This window comes from Solanum tuberosum, unplaced genomic scaffold (genome assembly GCF_000226075.1).
Source record: "Solanum tuberosum cultivar DM 1-3 516 R44 unplaced genomic scaffold, SolTub_3.0 scf00412, whole genome shotgun sequence".
Classification (NCBI taxonomy): domain Eukaryota; kingdom Viridiplantae; phylum Streptophyta; class Magnoliopsida; order Solanales; family Solanaceae; genus Solanum; species Solanum tuberosum.
Genome location: NW_006239336.1, coordinates 261811 through 282464, shown reverse-complemented (window position 1 = coordinate 282464; position 20654 = coordinate 261811). Strand labels below are relative to the sequence as shown.

The 20654-nt window shown below is 32.2% G+C and overlaps 1 protein-coding gene and 1 pseudogene across 3 annotated transcripts; both read right to left on the bottom strand.

Annotated features, from left to right (window-relative positions):
• LOC102582156 (uncharacterized) overlaps positions 1–10176 on the bottom strand; it is a 38109-nt pseudogene extending 27933 nt beyond the window's left edge.
• Positions 10177–12977: 2801 nt separating this feature from the next.
• LOC102606272 (ethylene-responsive transcription factor 5-like) lies at positions 12978–19422 on the bottom strand. Of its 3 annotated transcripts, none has more exons than XM_006362686.2 (4): positions 19310–19422; positions 15546–15745; positions 14171–14635; positions 12978–13948 (listed from the first exon to the last, which is right to left on the bottom strand). In XM_006362686.2, the coding sequence occupies exons 3-4, from the start codon at positions 14631–14633 to the stop codon at positions 13377–13379; spliced, it is 1035 nt and encodes a 344-aa protein (XP_006362748.1). In that variant the 5' UTR covers positions 14634–14635; positions 15546–15745; positions 19310–19422; the 3' UTR covers positions 12978–13376. The 3 variants fall into 3 exon arrangements, with proteins under 3 accessions (XP_006362748.1, XP_006362749.1, XP_015158628.1); XM_006362687.2 differs by having other exon boundaries at positions 15546–15674; XM_015303142.1 differs by having other exon boundaries at positions 15546–15631.
• Between the last annotated feature and the right edge of the window lie 1232 nt (positions 19423–20654).

The window sequence follows — 20654 nt, the reverse complement described above, 5'->3', positions numbered from 1 at the left end:
CTAACCTTTCTTTCATTTTGTGAAGAAAGATTATTTCCAATGACCAACAGCTCAGAGAAGTTAATAGGAAAACAAAATTTCCATTAGAAAAAAAAATGACAGTAAAATATTAAGATACAAAGCAAAATGAAGCAACAAATAGTAAAAATTATATGTGATTACTAATAAATACTTCTACCAATAGGGGGAAGAAGATATGGGGCTAGCCCCCGGACTCTCCCCATTAACGAAACCTTCTTATTTACATTCATGTCTTTCAACTACTAAAACGTTCAACTTTTGAACTCATAATTTCAAAGGTGAAATGGATAAACCTATGGAAAGTTGAACCAATAAAGTAACTAAACATACATGGATATGCATGCCTTTTGCCTTCCTTATTGGTGGATGGGGTTGCTTTCCTTCGGTGGTGGCTCGATAATGTTAGTCACGGCATTAGCACCTTTTATTTCAATGGCATCCTTGTCATAAGCCAAAGCAGCTTCAAGCGCAATGTCAAAACTTCCCAGCCAACGTCATTTATTTGCTCTTACATCTCGAATCTCTGCAACCCATCTTCCCCATTTTCGTTGTCTAACTCCCATGTACTTATTTACATTTTCTTGTAGAAGTTTTGTATCTATTTTCTCTTTGGACGATACCATCTTTGAAGTGACCTTGGTTTTTCCATTTCTGTTGATAATTTCTTTACAAATCCTCTTATGTCGTTTGGACTTCTCTCCTTGAAGATTTTCCTCCTCATCACTGGACGAGTCTGTGGCGTCATTGTCCGTTATGTAAATACGTACAATACGTGGCAAGACAACAGAATGTTCGCCCATTAAGTTGCTTTTTTTTCCTCTGACAGTTTTTGAGGGTTTTTTTACTACCTCATTTTCGTGAATTTCATCTTTGGAAGCCATTGCTTCATGAAAGAGAAGAAACAAAAGATCAGAAAAAGTCCAGTCAATCAGGTATGTTTATACAATTAATTAATAATCAAATTATTTTTATTTATGTTCTCTCTATGTCAACTTGATTGTCTGATTTTGACCTAGCATGAAGTTTAAGAAAAAAAACAAACTAAATTCAAACTGTCAACTCCGAAATTCCATATCATAAGGATAAAAAGGAAATGAAAAAATATTCTCTTAGTCTCAATTTAAGTGGCTCTTTGAGTTTTGAGAGTCAAACAAGTTTTATCCGTGACTTTTGTCACACAACTTTCAAAGACTTTGAATGGTTACTTACTTGACTTTTAGTAATTTTTACATAATTTTCGAATATATATAATTTTATTTTGAAAACCTTATAGATTTAATACATGAATTTACCATCACAATTTGAAAAATTTGACTCTCGAAGTCTTAAATATCCCATATAAATTGTAATAGAGACACTATTAAAGAACATGTTTCCCTGATAAACATGTTTTGTTTTCAAGGATAAATATACTTAAATATCCCATATAAATTGTAATAGAGACACTATTAGAGAACATATTTCCCTGATAAACATGTTTTGCTTTCAAGGATGAACATACCTTTATGACAATTGTACTAAATTCCCTCGGAAGGAAATGAGTTATCTTGCCTTTTTACCATTTTTTAAAAAAAATTGTCTTTTCACATTTCTTAGGTGTAAAGAATGTAGATCTCTTATAAAAAAAAAGTTATTAAACTAAAAGAAATTTGTATAGGATTGGAAAATAATTTCTCCTGGAATTTATATCCACTTTCACAAATGAAAGACTCTAGAATTTACATGAAATAAGATCTCTTGTCCTTTTTCCAATTTAAATACAAAAGAAATGACATTTCTAAATTTTCGTATGTACAAAAATGAAGATCTTTTAAAACTAAAAAATCTCTTATTTATAAAAATGCTATAAAAGTAAAAAGAATTTTGAAAAGGACTAGAAAATTATCTCTCTCAAGCTCATGTAAAATCCTAGATTCACTTTTGTTATGTTATTTCTCTAGAGTTTCAAATAGAAAAAATTCATATAGTCCATCATGAGTTTCATATAGTTAAAAAGATAAAATGCTCAAACACAAACAGATCTAAAGCATATATGGAAACAAGAAAGTGAGATATCTTGTCTTCTTACAATTTGAATAAAATAAAATATTCTTTTCAGATCTCGTATGTGTAAAAAAAAATGAATATATCTTATAAAAGGACATCAATTAATTAATTTATTTTTGTAAAAGACTAGAAAATGATTCCAAATAAAAGCACATACAAACTCACATGTCACATTTCATAAAGAAGATGAAAATTAAACATACCTGAAAGAGTAACTCAAGAACTCTCACAAATGAGTAATTTTATTTTTTTGCCTTGTTGTTAATTATTTTACCTTTGATGGTCATTTATATAGTTGAAACTAAGGGTGTCAATCGTATAGGATCGGGTCGTTCCGAAATTGGCCCAAATTAGTAGAAGCCCACAAAGGAATATTCGTTGGAGGCACGAACTTTTAGAAAATCTCTTTGTCAATTTTTTTACCAGTGTGGGGCCCACTAATGGTCAAAAAATTCTGAAATCTAATCTCGAATTTTATTAAAGCTTTTTCCAAAAAAAAAAAGAGTCCCCTTTTAATCTATAAATATTTTTCCATATTCTCTCAATTTCTCTACTCTTTTAACTTTAAAGAATTTAATATTTAATTTCAACTTTCTCATAACTCATTAATTCTCATATCTCTACGATATCATTTATTAGTTACTCTATTACTTATTTTTATTAGTTATTAATTTATTATTTTTCTTAAAGTGCTAATAAGATTATTAGTATTATTATTATTTTACTTATATAAATTATTATTATTATTAGTTATAAATTTATTATTTCTCTGAAAAATGCTAGCAAGATTATTATTACAATTCTACGTTTTAGTCAAGATTTATTATTTACAATTTTACTTTTTAGTTACTACTTATAAGTTATTATTAGTATTATTACAATTTTACTTTTTAGTTAATACTTATAAGTTTTTATTATTATTATTATTATTAATTAATACTTAATACGTGTTAGTTAATAGTTATTAGTTTATTGTTTTGATTTATTAGGTAACTCAATGATCAAAAGTATCAAGGATTAAATATAATTATTAACTAATCAAGTGAAATTATAACTCCTAAGTTAATAAGATCCTCAAAATAATTAAATTTTTATTATTGCTTTATTAAATGATTTCTTTAAATTTTAATCTACATAAAAATAATGACTACTGCATACTAAAAATTTTATTCAACTTAATAATATATATAAAAAAATATACTAATATAGTGCGAAACTTATCTTTTTATTATTAAATTGTGCACTAAAATTAGTATAAAGTAAAAAAAATCAATAATTTGGGTGCTAATTACATTCTATCTTGAAAGTTTCTCAAATTACAATAATCCTGAATTTTTCAAAACTCAAAGATACATTGCTACTTCGCCAGATACATAGCGAATGATATATAAGTTATGTATCATATATATAATTATAAATCAGATTCATACTGATTTTGGTTTGAAATAATTGGAGTTATGTATCAACAATTACATTCGTACCAGATACATTGTTCACAAACAAAATTGTAATGTATATGATAGAGAGGAGTGAAATATCCGGAATTTCAGATGTTAAGATAGAGAGAAGGAAAAATTAAATTTTTGTAATTAATTTAAATAGTATAGATTTTTAAAAATTATGTTATCTTAAATCATATAATTACATAATTTTCCTTAAAAAGTATATTAGTAGTGAACCATCCTGATGCAACCCAGTGCACTAATTAAAACATAAATAATTAATTCTTTATACTTGAATTTTTTTTTTATTGTTTTTTTGCTTTATACTTGAATTTGTTTCATAATAACTTTCCATTTTTCACATGTCATTCTTATCATGTAAGTACACTAATAAAAAAGGAACCAATATTAATAATTTACAAATAGTAGTTGCAACTTATATCTGGTCACCAAATTTTAGAAAACGTATGTTTAACTATTTTGACATTATCTCCGAGTAAGGTCATTCAATTATGCGAATTTATTTAATAAAATTATTAAATTTCTTTTTGTAAAGGTCAAAGATTTTACTCTTGTAAAATTACTCAACTAAATTTGTAATTTAAAAATTTTAACATGATAAAATAATATTTTTTAATGTCATGTATAGCAAGAATTTCGTCATTTTTAAAATTTTATAAGATGTAATTTTTCATGGATATATAATAATGTTGTTGATTGTGTTTTCTCCATAAAGAAAATATCACATTGATTTTAGATCTTGCTTTAAAACATAGGTGCCTAAATAAAAAGGTTAACATTGTCTGACCCTAAATAATTATTTTATTTTTGAAATTTATTTTATTTTATTTTTTCTAATCCAATTTGGAATTGACCTACATAAGTTTTGTCCAATCCTATTGTCATTGCAAAATGATATATACCTTCAGCCCACTGTATCAATGACTTCATAATTTGTTTCTTTTGCTATGCCATCATCGTGCCTAAGAATATCTATCATGTGATTTTGTATTTATCATATTTAGTATTTCACATTTTACTTGTGTTTTTCATATTCGTAGTATTCGTTTTTTAAAAGTTTGTCAGTGAAAAAGTTTGTTTTTTTTAATGATCCGTCTTTTCTGACACGCTCTTTATCAAGGACATTTTTGTTCACATGATATTTGAAACCGAGTCATAATTATTGATTAATTTCAAAAGAACAAATTATATCTTCTTAATTCATTTCAAGTAAGATTTTACATTTTTTGTGAGAAACGTGTAAAATTAACCTAAACATACAACTAATTAATTTAATGAAAAAAATGAGTATAAAATAACTTAATTAGTAACTCTAGTAGAATTCTAGTGTTATGCACCATGTTAAGGGAACAAGTTCAACAAAGTTGTATAATTACTAATTTTATCAAGCTTAAAGTTGTTTTAAATTTCTATCAAATTATATATCTCTACAATATCACTTATTAGTTACTCCATTACTTATTTTTATTAGGTATTAATTTATTATTTTTCTTAAAGTGTTTTATTAGGTATTAAATTATTATTTTTTTAAAGTGTTTATAAGATTATTATTATTATTATTATTAGAAAAAATGGTCCAAAACCTTTCCTACCTATGTCCGAAATGCCTACTACACACTATAACTTTACGGGTGTCCTATCTCCCCCTGGACTATTTAAAAATTAAATAAATAACTCCTGAAATGTTGAGTTGGCACAGAGAGTGAGCTGACTATTTTTTCTTTTTTATTTTCTTTTTGATCATATTTTTCTCTTTCTTTTTCATTGTCTTCTTTCTCTTTCTTATTATCTAAACTATTTTCCTGATCTAAATTTTGCCATGGTCGGAGTTTGAAGATTTTCCGACAACCATTTTGGAATTCATCTCCTAATTAATTCTTAATCTTTGTAAAGAATTAATTTGTAATATAAACCAATCCATCAAACTTTTTCTTCTCTTAATAAGATTTTGTGTCTTTACATAACAATATTCTTAACTTTTTGAAGAAAGATACTTCTTTTTTACTGTTGAATATAAATTCATCTACTTTATATACTAAAGAGGGTTTAGATTAAATTTATTTGTTATAGAAGACTAAATTTTGTATTCAATTCATTGACAAGACAACAAATATTTTTTGGATTAAAATTTTGAGAAGGTAAAGAAAGTGAAAGAGTTAATGGTGAAGAGATGGAAGGTGATAAAGGCGGAAACCAAGGATTAGATCTCTATTCAAAATACCTCATCTGTTTTTTTTTAAAAAAACTCCTATAACTAAGAGATAATGTGGAAGTTAACCTGAAAGGATTAGCTCATAGTTTATTCCTAGTAAAACATTTAGGGATCGTGGAGGTGGTGGGGGAAATGGAGGCGGTGATATCGATCTTTTTAGCGGTGGGGTTGGAGAAAAGGATGGAGCTGGCGGCAAGTCTACATTTCTCTACAACTACACTAGGTAATTAAATCTTCAACAAAACAAATAAATTCTCCCAAGTTGGATTCAAATCCCTCAATATTATTTTAAATCGATAATTTCACAAAGAATTAAGGTTGAAAAAGAAATGAGGAAGAAAGGATAAAGAAGTAGGAGAAAAAATAATTAAAAAAGATTAATTGGTGAAAAACACTTGTCAAGTGCGTGTGTTTCACCACAAGACACATGAGTGGTTATAGAGTTTAAGGGGTTATTTATTTCATTTTTAAATAGTTCAGGGGGTGATAGGACATCCGTAAAGTTGGAGTATGTAGTTGAGATTTCGGGTATAGGTTTGCGGGTGGGGGTAAGACCAATTTCTCTTATTATTATTATTATTATAATATTACTTATATAACTTGTTATTATTAGTTACTCCCTCCGTCCCATTTTATGTGATGTACTTTGATTTGGCACAAACTTTAAGAAAAATGGAAAGACTTTTAAAACTTGTGGTCCAAAATGAATGATAGAAATTTGTGTGGTTGTAAATCATTTCATTAAGGGTAAAAAAGACATTTTATAGGCAAATTGTTACTTAAAATAGAAATGTGTCATTCTTTTTGGGACTGACTAAAAAGGAAAGTGAGTCATATAAATTGGGACAGAGGGAGTATTAATTTATTATTTCTCTTAAAATGCTAGCAAGATTATTATTATTACAATATTACTTATTAGTTGTTATCATTCATTAATGTTTAATACAAGTTAGTTAATAGTTTATTACTTTATTACTATTTTGACTTATTAGGTAACTCAATGATCAAAAGTACGAGGGATTAAATGTCATTATTAATTAATCAAGTGAAATTATGCTACCATACGAGTCAAGTATTTATTTTGTTGCAAAAATTTATCATACTCGTTTCATTTATTTCTATTGTTTTATTTTTAGAAACGATTTTGACAAATGATTGTTGGATATAGTTACTCATTTCACAATCTAATTTTCTTTGTGGGGTATATATCGGTCGGGTTGCTCACGGAGGATCAAACCTGGTTGTTGGGCTTCTTTCTATAGTTAGAAGAATTAATTGTTGGTGTTACTCAAGAAAATAATAGAGCTTCTAGAATTAAAGAATTTAAAATCAAATATGGTGTATATGGTCTTACCCCTAGATATATTAGAGATTGAATTAAATCGTAGTGATGAAATCAAGGATACGAAGATAATATCTAAATGATTTGGAGAACGAAAAAATTGAAGCTATATATAAAAGATGAAATCCATCTGATAGTGTAATCATACCAACACATCATGTTGATATTGAATAAATTATGAAAATGGTGCAAAATATATGAAAAATGATTTTTTTAGACCGATTAAAACCAAAAAAACCCTAAAACCCTATTTTTCCTTTTCCGATGGCTGCCACGGCCGGAGGCCGACCTCCTGCTGAGGCAGGTCGGCTGGTAATTCCATATGGACCTTCATACACTGCTGCACTGTGTCTGAAGAAACATCACAAACAACCATTACAACAAAAATCAATTTCGTATTTGCATGGAGAACCTCAAGTAATATGGGATGTAGAAGAAGTAAATCAGATGATCGTCAACGACAATCAAGAATATGCGGTGAATGGGAAGTTTTCGTACGGATGGCCGGATATACAAGATCTTATAAAGTTGATACCTAAACAATGAGAACAAAAGGGTGAGTGTAATATCGGTTTGCTTAGCAATAGGCATGTGTTAATAAGAGCGACGCTTTTGTAGGATTATGTGCATCTCCTATCCAAGCCAGTTTTTTACATTACTCAAAACAACTAGTCATTCCCAATGAGAAATTTGAAATGGGATCCAATGTTTAATCCTGAAGAGGAAACGACAACAGCAATTGCTTGGATCTCGTTTCATCGCTGTCGCTAATTTTTTTTTGGAGAAGATGTCGTATTTTCACTTGCGGCAGCAGTGGCAAATTCACTACAGGTGGACATGGCAACGAAGAATCAAACGAGGCCAAGTTGTGCAAGAGTAAAGGTCGAGGTAGATTTACTGAAAGAATTCCCAAAGTGGATTAAAATTAGGATGAGGATGAAGAATGAGGAGGTATTGGAGAAGTGGATCAAAATCAAATACGATTATGTGCCAAAGTATTGTTAAAAATGTATGATTCAGGGACACAATGAGGAACAATGTTTTGTTGTGCACCCAGAATTATACCCAAAAGAGAAAGCAGGACAAGTGGAGGGAAAGAGAACAGAAAGAAACCAGATGATTTCTAAGGAGGGGAATTCAGATGTGCATGCTGCAGGAGATGCTGGAATTATCCAAAAAAACCAATAGAGAAGAAGGATTTGTGGAGCAGCGATACAAAAAATGGGGAGGTGACAAACCTAAGCAGCCGGAACAAGTTTGAAACAGGGTGGGTTTAATCATTAAAAATACATTCAATATGTTGGCACAAGTTGAACAAGAGGAGGGGGAGAAGGGGAGAAAGTTTATATGACTCGGGTGGACAAAAATGGAGATACGCCTGGTGTTCAAATGAGTGATAACAAAGAAAAGGGAACCAGAAGGCAAGGGGGCACAAGAGAGAATGAACTTGTAGAGGGGAACAACTATCCACAAATACATAATATGGATACATCAAGTGGCATAGATGATAATCATCAGGCAAGCAACAAAGGATGTGGTAGGGTGGAGAGGAATTTTGAGGAAGATGGATCAACAAAGGAGACTTATGAGGTGAATAATCAGGTTAAGAAAAAGGAGACTAATGATCAAATTTCTATTTCAAGCTCCTCACGATATGCTAAGGAAGCAAAGAAGTAGTAGCTTCATGTAAATAATTTAGTTTTTCAGAAAAATTTCAAGTGAACTATTTTTTAGAAAAAACTTCAAATTACTTATTTTAGGATATATGTTAAACTATATTGAACATTTCTCTTACATCAAAATATATTGTCTAAACTTTTTTTTGAACCCAAGGTTTATCTAGAAAAGTAGCATTTTTAAGAGAATGTTCTTTTAGCAAATATTTACAAGGAATACAACAAAAACAACTCTGTTTCATCAATACATAAATCATGGCTATTCATATTCCTCCAATTAATTAGTTCAACAACAATAATAATATTTATAGTGTAATTCCACAAATAGAGTATGGAGAAGGTAATAAAATATACACTAATCTTTCTTTTATTTTGTGAAGAAAGATTATTTCCAATGACCAACAGCTCAAAAGAGAAGTTATTAGGAAAACAAAATTTCCATAAGAAAAAAAAATGACAGTAAAATATTAAGATACAAAGCAAAATGAAGCAACAAATAGTAAAAATTATATGTGATTACTAAATACTTCTACCAATAAGGGGAAGAAGATATGGGGCTAGCCCCCGGACTCTCCCCCTTAACGAAACCTTCTTATTTACATTCATGTCTTTCAACTACTAAAACGTTCAACTTTTGAACTCATAATTTCAAAGGTGAAATGGATAAACCTATGGAAAGTTGAACCAATAGAGTAACTAAACATACATGGATATGCATGCCTTTTGTCTTCCTTATTGGTGGATGGTGTTGCTTTCCTTCGGTGGTGGCTCGATAATGTTAGTCACAGCATTAGCACCTTTTATTTCAATGGCAGCCTTGTCATAAGCCAAAGCAGCTTCAAGCGCAGTGTCAAAACTTCCCAACCAACGTCGTTTATTTGTTCTTACATCTCGAATCTCTGCAACCCATCTTCCCCATTTTCGTTGTCTAACTCCCCTGTACTTCTTTACATTTTCTTGGAGAAGTTTTGTATCTTTTTTCTCTTTGGACGATACCATCTTTGAAGTGACCTTGGTTTTTCCATTTCTGATGATAATTTCTTTACAAATCCTCTTATGTCATTTGGACTTCTCTCCTTGAAGATTTTCCTCCTCATCACTGGACGAGTCTGTGGCGTCATTGTCCGTTATGTAAATACGTACAACACGTGGCAAGACAACAGAACGTTCGCCCATTAAGTTGCTTTTTTTTCCTCTGACAATATTTGAGGGTTTTTTAACTACCTCTGACAACAGAACGTTCGCCCATAGGCATGTGTTAAGAGTGACGCTTTTGGAGGATTATGTGCATCTCCTATCCAAGCCAGCTTTTTACATCACTCAAATCAACTGGTCATTCCCAATGAGAACTTTGAAATGGGATCCAATGTTTAATCCTGAAGAGGAAACGACAACAGGCTTGGATCTCGTTTCCATCGCTGTCGCCAATTTTTTTTGGAAAAGATGTCATATTTTCACTTGCGGCATCGGTGGGAAAGCCACTACAGGTGGACATGGCAACGAAGAATCAAACGAGGCCAAGTTTTGCAAGAGTAAAGGTGGAGGTAGATTTACTGAGAAAATTCCCAAAGCGGATTAAAATTCGGATGAGGATGAAGAATGACGAGGTATTGGAGAAGTGGATCAAGATCAAATACGATTATGTGCCAAAGTATTATCACACATGTATGATTCAGGGACACAATGAGGAACAATGTTTTGTTGTGCACCCAGAATTATACCCAAAAGAGAAAGCAGGACAAGTGGAGGGAAAGAGAACAAAAAGAAAGCAAATGATTTCTAAGGAGGGGAATTCAGATGTGCATGTTGCAGGATATGCTGGAATTATCCAAAAACCCAATAGAGAAGAAGGATTTGTGGAGCAGCGATACAAAAAATGGGGAGGTGACAAACCTAAGCAACCGGAACAAGTTTGGAACAGGGTGGGTTTAATCATTAACAATACATTCAATATGTTGGCACAAGTTGAATAAGAGGGAGGGGGAGAAGGGGAGAAAGTTTATCTGACTGGGGTGGACAAAAATGGCGATATTCCTGGTGTTCAAATTAGTGATAACAAAGAAAAGGGAACCAAAAGGCAAGGGGAAATGCATAAGTATCCCCCTAGCCTATGCCCAAAATCCCTGAGACACACCTAACCTCTACTAAGGTCCTATTACCCCCCGAACTTATTTTATATATAATTTTCTACCCCTTTTCGACCTACGTGGCACTATCCTTGAAAATTGTCAACACATGTTGGGCCCACAAGATAGTGCCACGTAGGCCGAAAAGGGGTAGAAAACTATATATAAAATAAGTTCGAGGGTAATAGGACCTTAGTAAAGGTTAGGTGTGTCTCAGGGATTTTGGGCATAGATTGGGAGTATTTATGCATTTTCCTAAATACAAATCATCAAATCTTGTACTTGACTTGTCATTCTTATCATTTATGTGGACTAATAAAAAAGGAATCAACATTAATAATTTACTAAATAGACTTGTCTTTAAATTTCTTACATTTTGATGGTCATTTATATAATTTAAACTTTAGCAATCATCGCTATGTATAAATAGTAAGAAATTAAAATACAAATAATTAATTCTTTATATTTGTATTTATTTTCATAAATACGTACATGTATAAATAGCTACAAATAAACTTCTCTTCAGAAGACATCCTCTTTGAAAAGACCTTAGCTTTGTCGAATCTATAGCGTTACTGTCTAACATGTAAATACGTACAACATGCAGCAAGACAACAGAACTTTTGCCCACTTATTTGGTGGATTTCTTTTACTCTGATAATTTCTGAGGATTTTTCGATTGCCTCATTTTTCTTAAGCTCGTCTTTGGAGGTCATAGCTTCATGAAAAGAGAACAAAAAAAGAAGCACAAAATGTCCATCAGACAGACATGCATACACTTCATTTATGATAGAAAATTCTTTCATTTGTTTATTCTAATTTTGATTTGAAACAAAATTTAAGAAAATATAGAAGACTTTTAAATCTTGTAGTCTTAAACAATAGCATTAAAAATTATTTTTTTAGCCCTTTACAAACTTCTTTTAGTTTTATGGCTTTACAAGAAATTTTTGTCCTTACACATAAGAGATCTTCATTTTTAAACATAAGAGATTTAAAATGGTCATTTTCTTCTATTCAAATTATATTAGGGTGAGAGATCTCAATATTCAAATGTTTACACTCACCGACTTAAATTATATATTCGTCGTTTAAAGAACTAGAAAATCATTTCTCTCAAACTCACTTAAAATCCTATATTTTTCTTTTGTTAAGTTTTTCTCTAGAGTTTCAAATAGAAAACTTTTCACACGATAAGGATGGTCATTTATATAATTCAAACTTTAGCAATCATCGCAATATAGAAATGATAAGAGATTAAAAATGCAAATAATTAAACTTTTATACTTCAATTTATTTTTATTTTATCACTTGTCATTCTTATCGATTATCATATATGTGGACTAAAAAAAAAAAAGAAATCAACATTAATAATTCATTAAATAGTCACAAATATGTCATTGAACTTTTAAAAAAGACTCATCTATGTCATCCGTTAAAAGTTTGACTCATCTATGTCATTTTCATTTGAGAAAATGCTCATTCATGTCATTATTTATTAACGGAAAACAGTTTCAATCTTGCAAAACCATTTTTTACACATGGTCAATTATGATTTAATCACATCATTGATTAAATTATTTTTTAAATGAACAAAGGCTAAAATAAGCCACTGAACTTTGAGAAAAGGCTCATCTATGCATCCGTTAATAGTTTGGATCATCTATGGCATTTCAGTTAACAAATAATGACATGAATGAGCCTTTTCTCAAACAGAAATAACATAAATGAGTCAAACTTTTAACGGATGACATAAATAAGTCGTCTCTTAAAATGCAATGGCATATTTAAGCCTTTTTCCATTACTAAATAACACTTGCAACTTAGGTTTTGTTACCAAATTTTATCAAACTTCTCTTAGCATAATTATGTTCCTATGTAAGGCAATTGTAGTATCAATACAGAGTAAATTTCACATATGATCACGTAACTATCACATTTCTCAAGTCATGCATGCTACTCGTTACGCGTTTCATGCATGACTTTTATTATCGATATGTATAACTAGGTTACTGATTCCCTCGACGCAGTAACAACGCTCAAGTATCGAAATGAACAGTAAAAAAAGAGAAACTGGAAGTATAAGCCCAATCAACAAAAGGAAGCAACAGTTTCCTCTATATCAAAAACATGCAGTAAAGCATTAAAATACCACTGTACATGCTTTAAGAACATCCCAGTAAGTTGGGAACTAACCAAGTTTAACACTAATGATAATGTACAGCAAAATAGTAAAGCAGTTTCAAATCCCTGGCATCATCTGTGGGTAAAGATGATGGCTAAAACAAGTAGATCTCCCCCTTCAGAAGCGGATGCAGCTTTAGTTTAACCGTTAACAGGTTCAAATGAACCTAGAATTCTTCACATGGTACATAGATGTATATGTGAAAAACTACTAAAAGTTCAACAGATATTAACTTTTGAACCTCATAATTTCAAAGGTGCAATGGATCCGCCTATGGAAGGTTGAACCAATCAAGTTTAACTAACCTATGGATCCGCCTTCTGTCTTTTTAGTGGTGGCACGATGAAGTTGATCTTGATGGGGTTGTTTTTCTTCGCTGGTGGCTTGAGGATGTTTGTCAGAGCATTGGCACCTCTTATTTCAATGGCTGCCTTGTCATATGCCAAAGCAGCTTCTAAAGCAGTGTCAAAAGTTCCCAACCAAAGCCGAGTTTTCTTTCTTGTATCTCGAATCTCTGCTGCCCACTTGCCCCATTTTCGCCGTCTAACCCCCCTGTACTTATTCACATCTTCTTGCATCAGATTTAAATCTTTCTTCTCTTTGGACTTCTTCTTTGAAATGACCTTGGTCTTTCCATTCTCGATAATGATTTCCTTTACACACGTTCTTTCATGTCCCTCGGACTTCCCTTCTTCATCCTTCTCCTCCTCGTCACTAGACGAGTCTGTTGTGTCATGGTCCGGCACGTGAATACGTACAAGACGCGGAAAGACTTGGGAAATTTCGCCCACTTGATTGCTGGATTTTTCGACTACGTCAATTGCTGAGGGTTCTATGACTCCCTCTTTTACCTGAAGATCTTCCTTGGAGGTCATTGCTTCATGCAAAGAAAAGGAAAAAGAAAGGAAAAGTCCATCAAACCGGACATGCAAACACTATTAGAAATTCTTTCTTTAGGTTTATGTATTATTGTTTGATGAACATTTATCAATATGAGGTGATCGTACCAATCTCTTCAAAAAAAATTAGAAGGAAATTCAAATAAAAAAGAAATAAACAAACAGAAACGAAACTGCTCACTCTAAGAAAGTTTTAGTACCTCTGATTTCAATGGCTGCCTTATCATAAGCCAAAGCAGCTTCTTCAGCAGTGTCAAAAGTGCCCAGCCAAAGTCGAGTTTTGTTTTTTGTGTCTCGGATCTCTGCTGCCCATTTGCCCCATCTCCGTTGTCTAACTCCTTTGTACTTCTTCGCATTTTCTTGGAACAGCTTTATATCTTTCTTCTCTTTGGACGTCTTCTTGCAAATGACCCTGGTCTTCCCATTCTCAATGATGATTTCCTTTATACACGTCCTTTCATGTCTCTTGGACTTCTCTCCTTGAAGCTTTTCCTCCTCGTCACTAGATGAGTCTGTGGCGTCACTGTCTGGCATGTAAATACGCACAACACGCGGCAAGACAACAGAACTTTCACCCACTGGGTTGATCGATTTTTCATCTCTGGGAATTTCTGAGGGTTCCTCGACTGCCTCATTTTCCTTATGTTCATCCTTGGAGGCCATAGCTTCATGAAAGAGAACCAAAAAAAAGCACAAGAAGTCCATTAGACCAGACATGCATACACTTCATTGATGATAAGAAATTCTTTATTTTTATATAAAATTGTTTAATGAGCTTTTAGCAATATCATGTGATTGTATCCCAACTCTTCCGATGTTTCAGAGAAAATTCAAATTAAAAGAAATAAACAAACTGCTGACTCCGAAATCCCATATCATTGGGACAAAAAGGAAATGAGAAAAAAAAAATACTCCCTTTGTCCCAATTTATGTGGCACCTTTCGAATTTCAAGAGTCAAATGAGTTTTTACTGTGATTTTTTCATATGCCTTTTAAAAATTTTGAACCATCAATTATTGTGACTTTTATTACTTTTTACACAATTTCCATATAAGTAAATTTGATTTCAACAGAACTTCAAAGATTCCATGTCCAAATTTATGATCACAATTTAGAACATCGATCTCGAAGTTCAAACTGTACCATATAAATTGGAACATGCTTCCCTGAAAAATATGCTTTGCTATTAGGAATTAATCGTACCTTTACGACAATGGCACTAACTTGTTTATCCCTTATCACAGATGAAGACTTGGTGCAGCAGAATTTACACCGACTCACTTAAAATCCTAGATTCAATTTTTTTATGCCATTTCTTTCTCTAGAGTTTCCAATAGAAAATTTCCATACATTAGAGAAGTCAAAATCCATAAATGAATTTGATATAGTTCAAAAGATGAAATGCTCAAAAAATTCAAAAACGAGCAGACCTAAAGCAGTAGAATCTATACATAAAAAATTTTAAATGTTCTTCTTTGTGCGTGTAGAAGCACACAGAAACTTGCATGTCACACATACATTACTTCAAAAATGTAACTGGTGGCCAGAAAAAAAAAACCTGAGAATTCAACATACCTTGAAAAGAAACTCAAAAGCTCTCAGACAAACCAGTAATTCTGATTTTCTGAATCTCTCTCTGTGGCTTCATAGATCTTTAGTATCTGAGCATATAGAAGAGTTGGGGAGCTCTCGGGGTACCTAAGACTGGAATTTTATACACTATCAAGTCAACTAAAAGATATTTGCAGGTAACCATCCATAATATGTTTAGTAACCTGAAAAGACAAAAGCATGTAACTAGTAACATGTTAAAATATTCTGAAAATTAAAAAACTTATGACACTATCAATATATGTAAGTTAAATCTTGTTCGAATTTGCATGATCTACAAGTGGTGGCCGACGATGACAGAAAAAGGTTCTTGAAATTATTGTGAGTTAAGACTCGTCAGTTATTGTTTTCTTAAGGAACCAACATTAATAATTTACTAAATAGCAGTTGCAACTTAGATTCAATTACCAAATTTTATCAAACCTATTCTTAACTATCTTAACATTATCTTCCTATAAGGCAATTGTAGTGTAAATATGGTGGCCTAACTTAAACAATGAGGAAGCATGTGCCACCCAAACCAACTGAGGGAAGTCGCATCCGCCCCATCTCAAGTACTTACCTTACAATGTCATGATCACATTAGTTTACCCTAATTTCTTCGATAGTTTATCATATGGTGACCCCTCTAATAAGAAAAGGCATAAATATGGTTCTTTTCTGCCATCTGGATCAGAGAACTTTTCGAGAAGATTGACTTTAAGCCAAAAATAAAAGAATCAAAATTAATATTATAATTAGTAACTAGCACCTACATCTTAGATGTGGTTACCAAATTCAATCAAACTTATGAAGTGTCGATTGCAGACCTAATTTAAACATGCGTGAAGGCCATTCAAATCCAACTTTAACTAAAAAAGTTCTAAACTTCAGTCTAGGTTATAGGCATTCTCTCGTCTATCTCAATATGATCATTGATCATTGATCAATTATTGGGAAATGGTTTCCTAAAAGCAACGTATGTTTTCTCCTATGAATTAACAATCTCTTCTTCAGAAGGATGGAAACTCCCAAAGGTCTCTTTACAAACGGAAGTTGCAACATCTTGTTGGTGTCGAGCAATAACAGTTTCTTGGCCTTGGAGAAACACCTGGCAGCAAGGCTCTTTTGAAGGTCTTTTGCTTTATTGCATTGTGGCTAGGGAAGCTTGCCTCACTCATTCCAACCTCCAAAAGAGGAAATTTCAGCTTTGCAGTAGGTTCCTAATGGGAGAAGAACACTCTGAAGATGTTGGACACCTCTTCTTCCATTGTAAAGTTACAAGTCAGTTGCGGTGCATGTTTTTGGCAATCTTGGCATGTCTGGACCATGCCAAAAATCACTTTTAGGCTACTACAATGTTGGCAAAGAGGGGTTGTGCAAAAAATCACGAAAGACTTAGAATACCATTCCTCAAGCCATTTGGTGGATTGCATGGCTTGAAAGAATAGCAGAAAAAATTTTCAAGGCAACAGAAGAAATATACAATCTTAAACAAAGATGTATATTTTTGCTAGCTTCAATTTTATCAAAGGCGAAAAGCGCAAAAATCTCTAAGAACTAAATTTGGACTTCTCTTATTCTTGTTTTATCCAACTAGTTTGATGTTTACTATTTCCAAGAAACTAAATTGGCAAACAATGTGGAATCATATGCTAAACAATAATGGGCTTGCAGATGGATGAGATGTGGACTTCTTGAGGCTGAAGGTAGCAAAGGAGGTATCCTCATAATGAGGGATAGTACACATTCTGCAAACAATTAACAATTTCCACTAGAATGAGATTTTTGAGAAGTCTCTCAATGCTACTTCCATAGCTCTAATACCTAAGAAGTTTGGAACTCAAAAATTAAAAGATTTCAGACCTATAAGTTCAATAGGGGGAATTTACGAGGTCATTTCCAAGCTACTCACAGAAAGACAGAAGACTGTCATGGAGAAACTACTGGATGTGCATCAAGTGACCTTTTTGCAGGGTAGACAGACTATGGATGCAGCTTTGCTTGCTAATGAGTTGGTGGACTCTAGAGTGAAATAGAAAAGGCCTGGATATTGAAAAGGTCTATGACCATGTCAATTGGGCTTTCCTTATAAACACACTAAGAAACATGGGTTGCATATCCAGTGTGATGTTTTTTGTCCTAATAAATGGAAGTCCTGAAGGTTCCTTTCAATCCAATAGGGGTTTGAGACAAAGAGATCCTTTGTGTTCTTTTTTTTTTTACTAGCCATGAAGGGGTTAAATTACATGATCAGAAAAGCCAACTTTAATGGATGAATTAAGGGTTTGGATCTCAAACTAACAGAGGTGAATGCATGGAGATCACACATTTGCCTTATGCAGAAGACTATTTGGCGTGTTCTTTTAATAACCGTGGTATTCGACCAGCTTAGGCACGCACCTCGACTAATTCCACCTCCCACCAGCAACAACAGGAACCATGTAATTTCTTCTACCGAGACTAGAACATATGGGAAGAAATCGCCTGGTGAGTGTTTTTGTCTCAGCTAGAATTTGAACCTGAGACATCAGATACCATAACTAGAGTCTTCTCCCAAAATGGATCCGGAGATTCGATAATGCGGACAGGTCCCTCTGGAAGACATACACGGCACAGAAATATGGTTTGATGAACCACTGGACAACAAAAGAAGTGAAGACAACATATGAATGCAGTATATGGAAAACTATTAGAAGGGAGTGGAATAAATGCAGTGATAATCTGAGCATAAAGATGGGTAATGGGGCAAAAACTTCCTTATGGTAAGTTAGCTGGATTCGCAAAGCAATCTTAGAACTTTATTCCAGGATTTAAACCTTATCAGGATTTGAACTTTATTCACGGGAACTTCTACTATACCAGACAAACCAGTCTAGAAGCTGCGGAACAAAGGGATTTTCTCTGTTAAATTAGTGTATAGGGAGAAAAACAAACCTGACAATTTACCCATTGTTTGGCCTTGGAAACTTATTTTTGGAACGTTTTCTACAGGTAGCCTCATTATAAATAATAAAATACGATGCATAAGTAGTTAGAAACTAGTTGAGCAACTATAAGAAAATCTAACTGAAAAAACATATGCCAACCAACAAAATAAAAATTAATTTCTTTTCATTACTCCAGAATAAGCTTAAATGAGGATATAACATATTTTCCCATAGTTTTTGGTCCCTCAATTTCTGCTACTACATGTTGTTTATCGTGCTTTAGTTATCATTTTATTTTATTGTGATTACTGATCATTTCCTCTCTATGCTTTAGAATGTTCCCCTATTAATTCCGATGTCTTCATGACTTGTGTTTCCTCCTTATAAATCTACTTTTGATATATTTTACTTAAACCTGAGGCCTTTCGAAAAAAAGACTCTCTACCTCCACAAGATAGGTTAAGGTCTGCATTTTTGTTGTTGAGTGTATAACATTCCCATTAACTTCCATAGTCAAATGAAATCTATATCTTTTTTGGTTGAAAATTTTAAAAAATTTCCATTGTTTCCTTTTTAATTATTGAAATGATAGAAGGTTAAAACTCCATGCTTTCAGAAACAGAGTAGAATAACTTCTCAGTTCACTCATATTTACTCCAAATACAGCTATCATTAACAGAATTTCAAAGTTCGAACTATTCAAGGATTGCTAAACTATTTGCAGAATTTATTTTTTCACAAAATTCATGTTGGATTCAGTGTCTGATGCTTTATGCTTTCTAAAAACAACAACAAGAAAATAGAGAAGGAACAATTTACCTTTACTGCCGTGAAAAGCTACCGGCGGCGAACAGCTGCGGTGGCGAAGACGGTGGGGTTAGGGCGGTGGAATCCAGAGCCAGTAAGAGACACATGTTTTTTGAAGTTTTATATATTAGGGATTTCATAATAATTTTAAAAAATGAAAATTTTAGAAAAATAGAATTTGAGAAGCGAAACTTCGTCGTTTTTGCGCCTATAGTAGTTGATAAGTATATACTATTTCATAGACCATCATTTAAAATTTGGGAATTTTACACGAATTTCATAGGGTTAAAAGTTAATTATATTTTATTCCTATCTTTTTTCAAATTACAAAAATTCCTTAAATTTGGTGGAATCCACATACGTCTCAAAAGTCCCGATACATCACGTCACGGTTTTAGATACATCCATCATCGTCCCGATATATCGCGTCTTGATTTCAGATACATCATCCAACGTCATGCATCGCGTGCATCCCGATATATCACGTAAAGTGGTGTATCCTGCCAATATATAGCGTAAATTGATGTATCCGAGAATATGAGAGAGTAGGAATTTTTGTAATTTTTTCAAATGGTTGGGCATTTTAGCGAATATGGTAAAATAAGTTGTATAATTTAAGTATTTAGGCCATCATGTAAAAATTTGCAGAAAAAAAACTCATTTTCAATGTGGAAAAATTGTTCGTTTCGTACCATGTGTATCATGTGAAAGTATTATATTACAGAAATATTAATTATTTATATATTGTTGACTAGTGGAATTTTATAAAATTATACTATGTGTTTGAAAGTTTGTAATCACTCCAATTTATTAATAAAAGGAATGAAAATATATAACCGAACAATACAACGTCTTAAAATATTCTAATATCTTATTTAAGAATTTTAATATTTATGAAAAAATATTTTAAGAAATTCAAATTACATATCCAAATAAAATGTCAACTATATACCAGTTTAATTTCATATCATAAGTCTATATCACATGTCCAAGCCCCTACTTATATATACATCCAAAATTGAAAATGTCAATTAAGATCAAGCGAAAAGAATACAATATTATCTACATCTTGAAAGAGTTTACCAAATAAATTATTTTATTTGTTTCTGGTTACATACCAAATAAATTATTAATAGTACACAAAATTATATACTATATGTTTCTTTTTGGTTCTGCATCCTACCAAACCACCTCTAATGCTTCACGTAAGAAAAAAAAAACAAAGTTGACTCTAACTCTAAATTTTAAAAGGATCAAGAGTCAAATATGCCCCTAAACTATTCGAAAAGATTTAGATATACCTTCCATTTAAAGTTTGGCTCACTCGTGGCCTCGCTATCCAACTTTTCATCTAGAT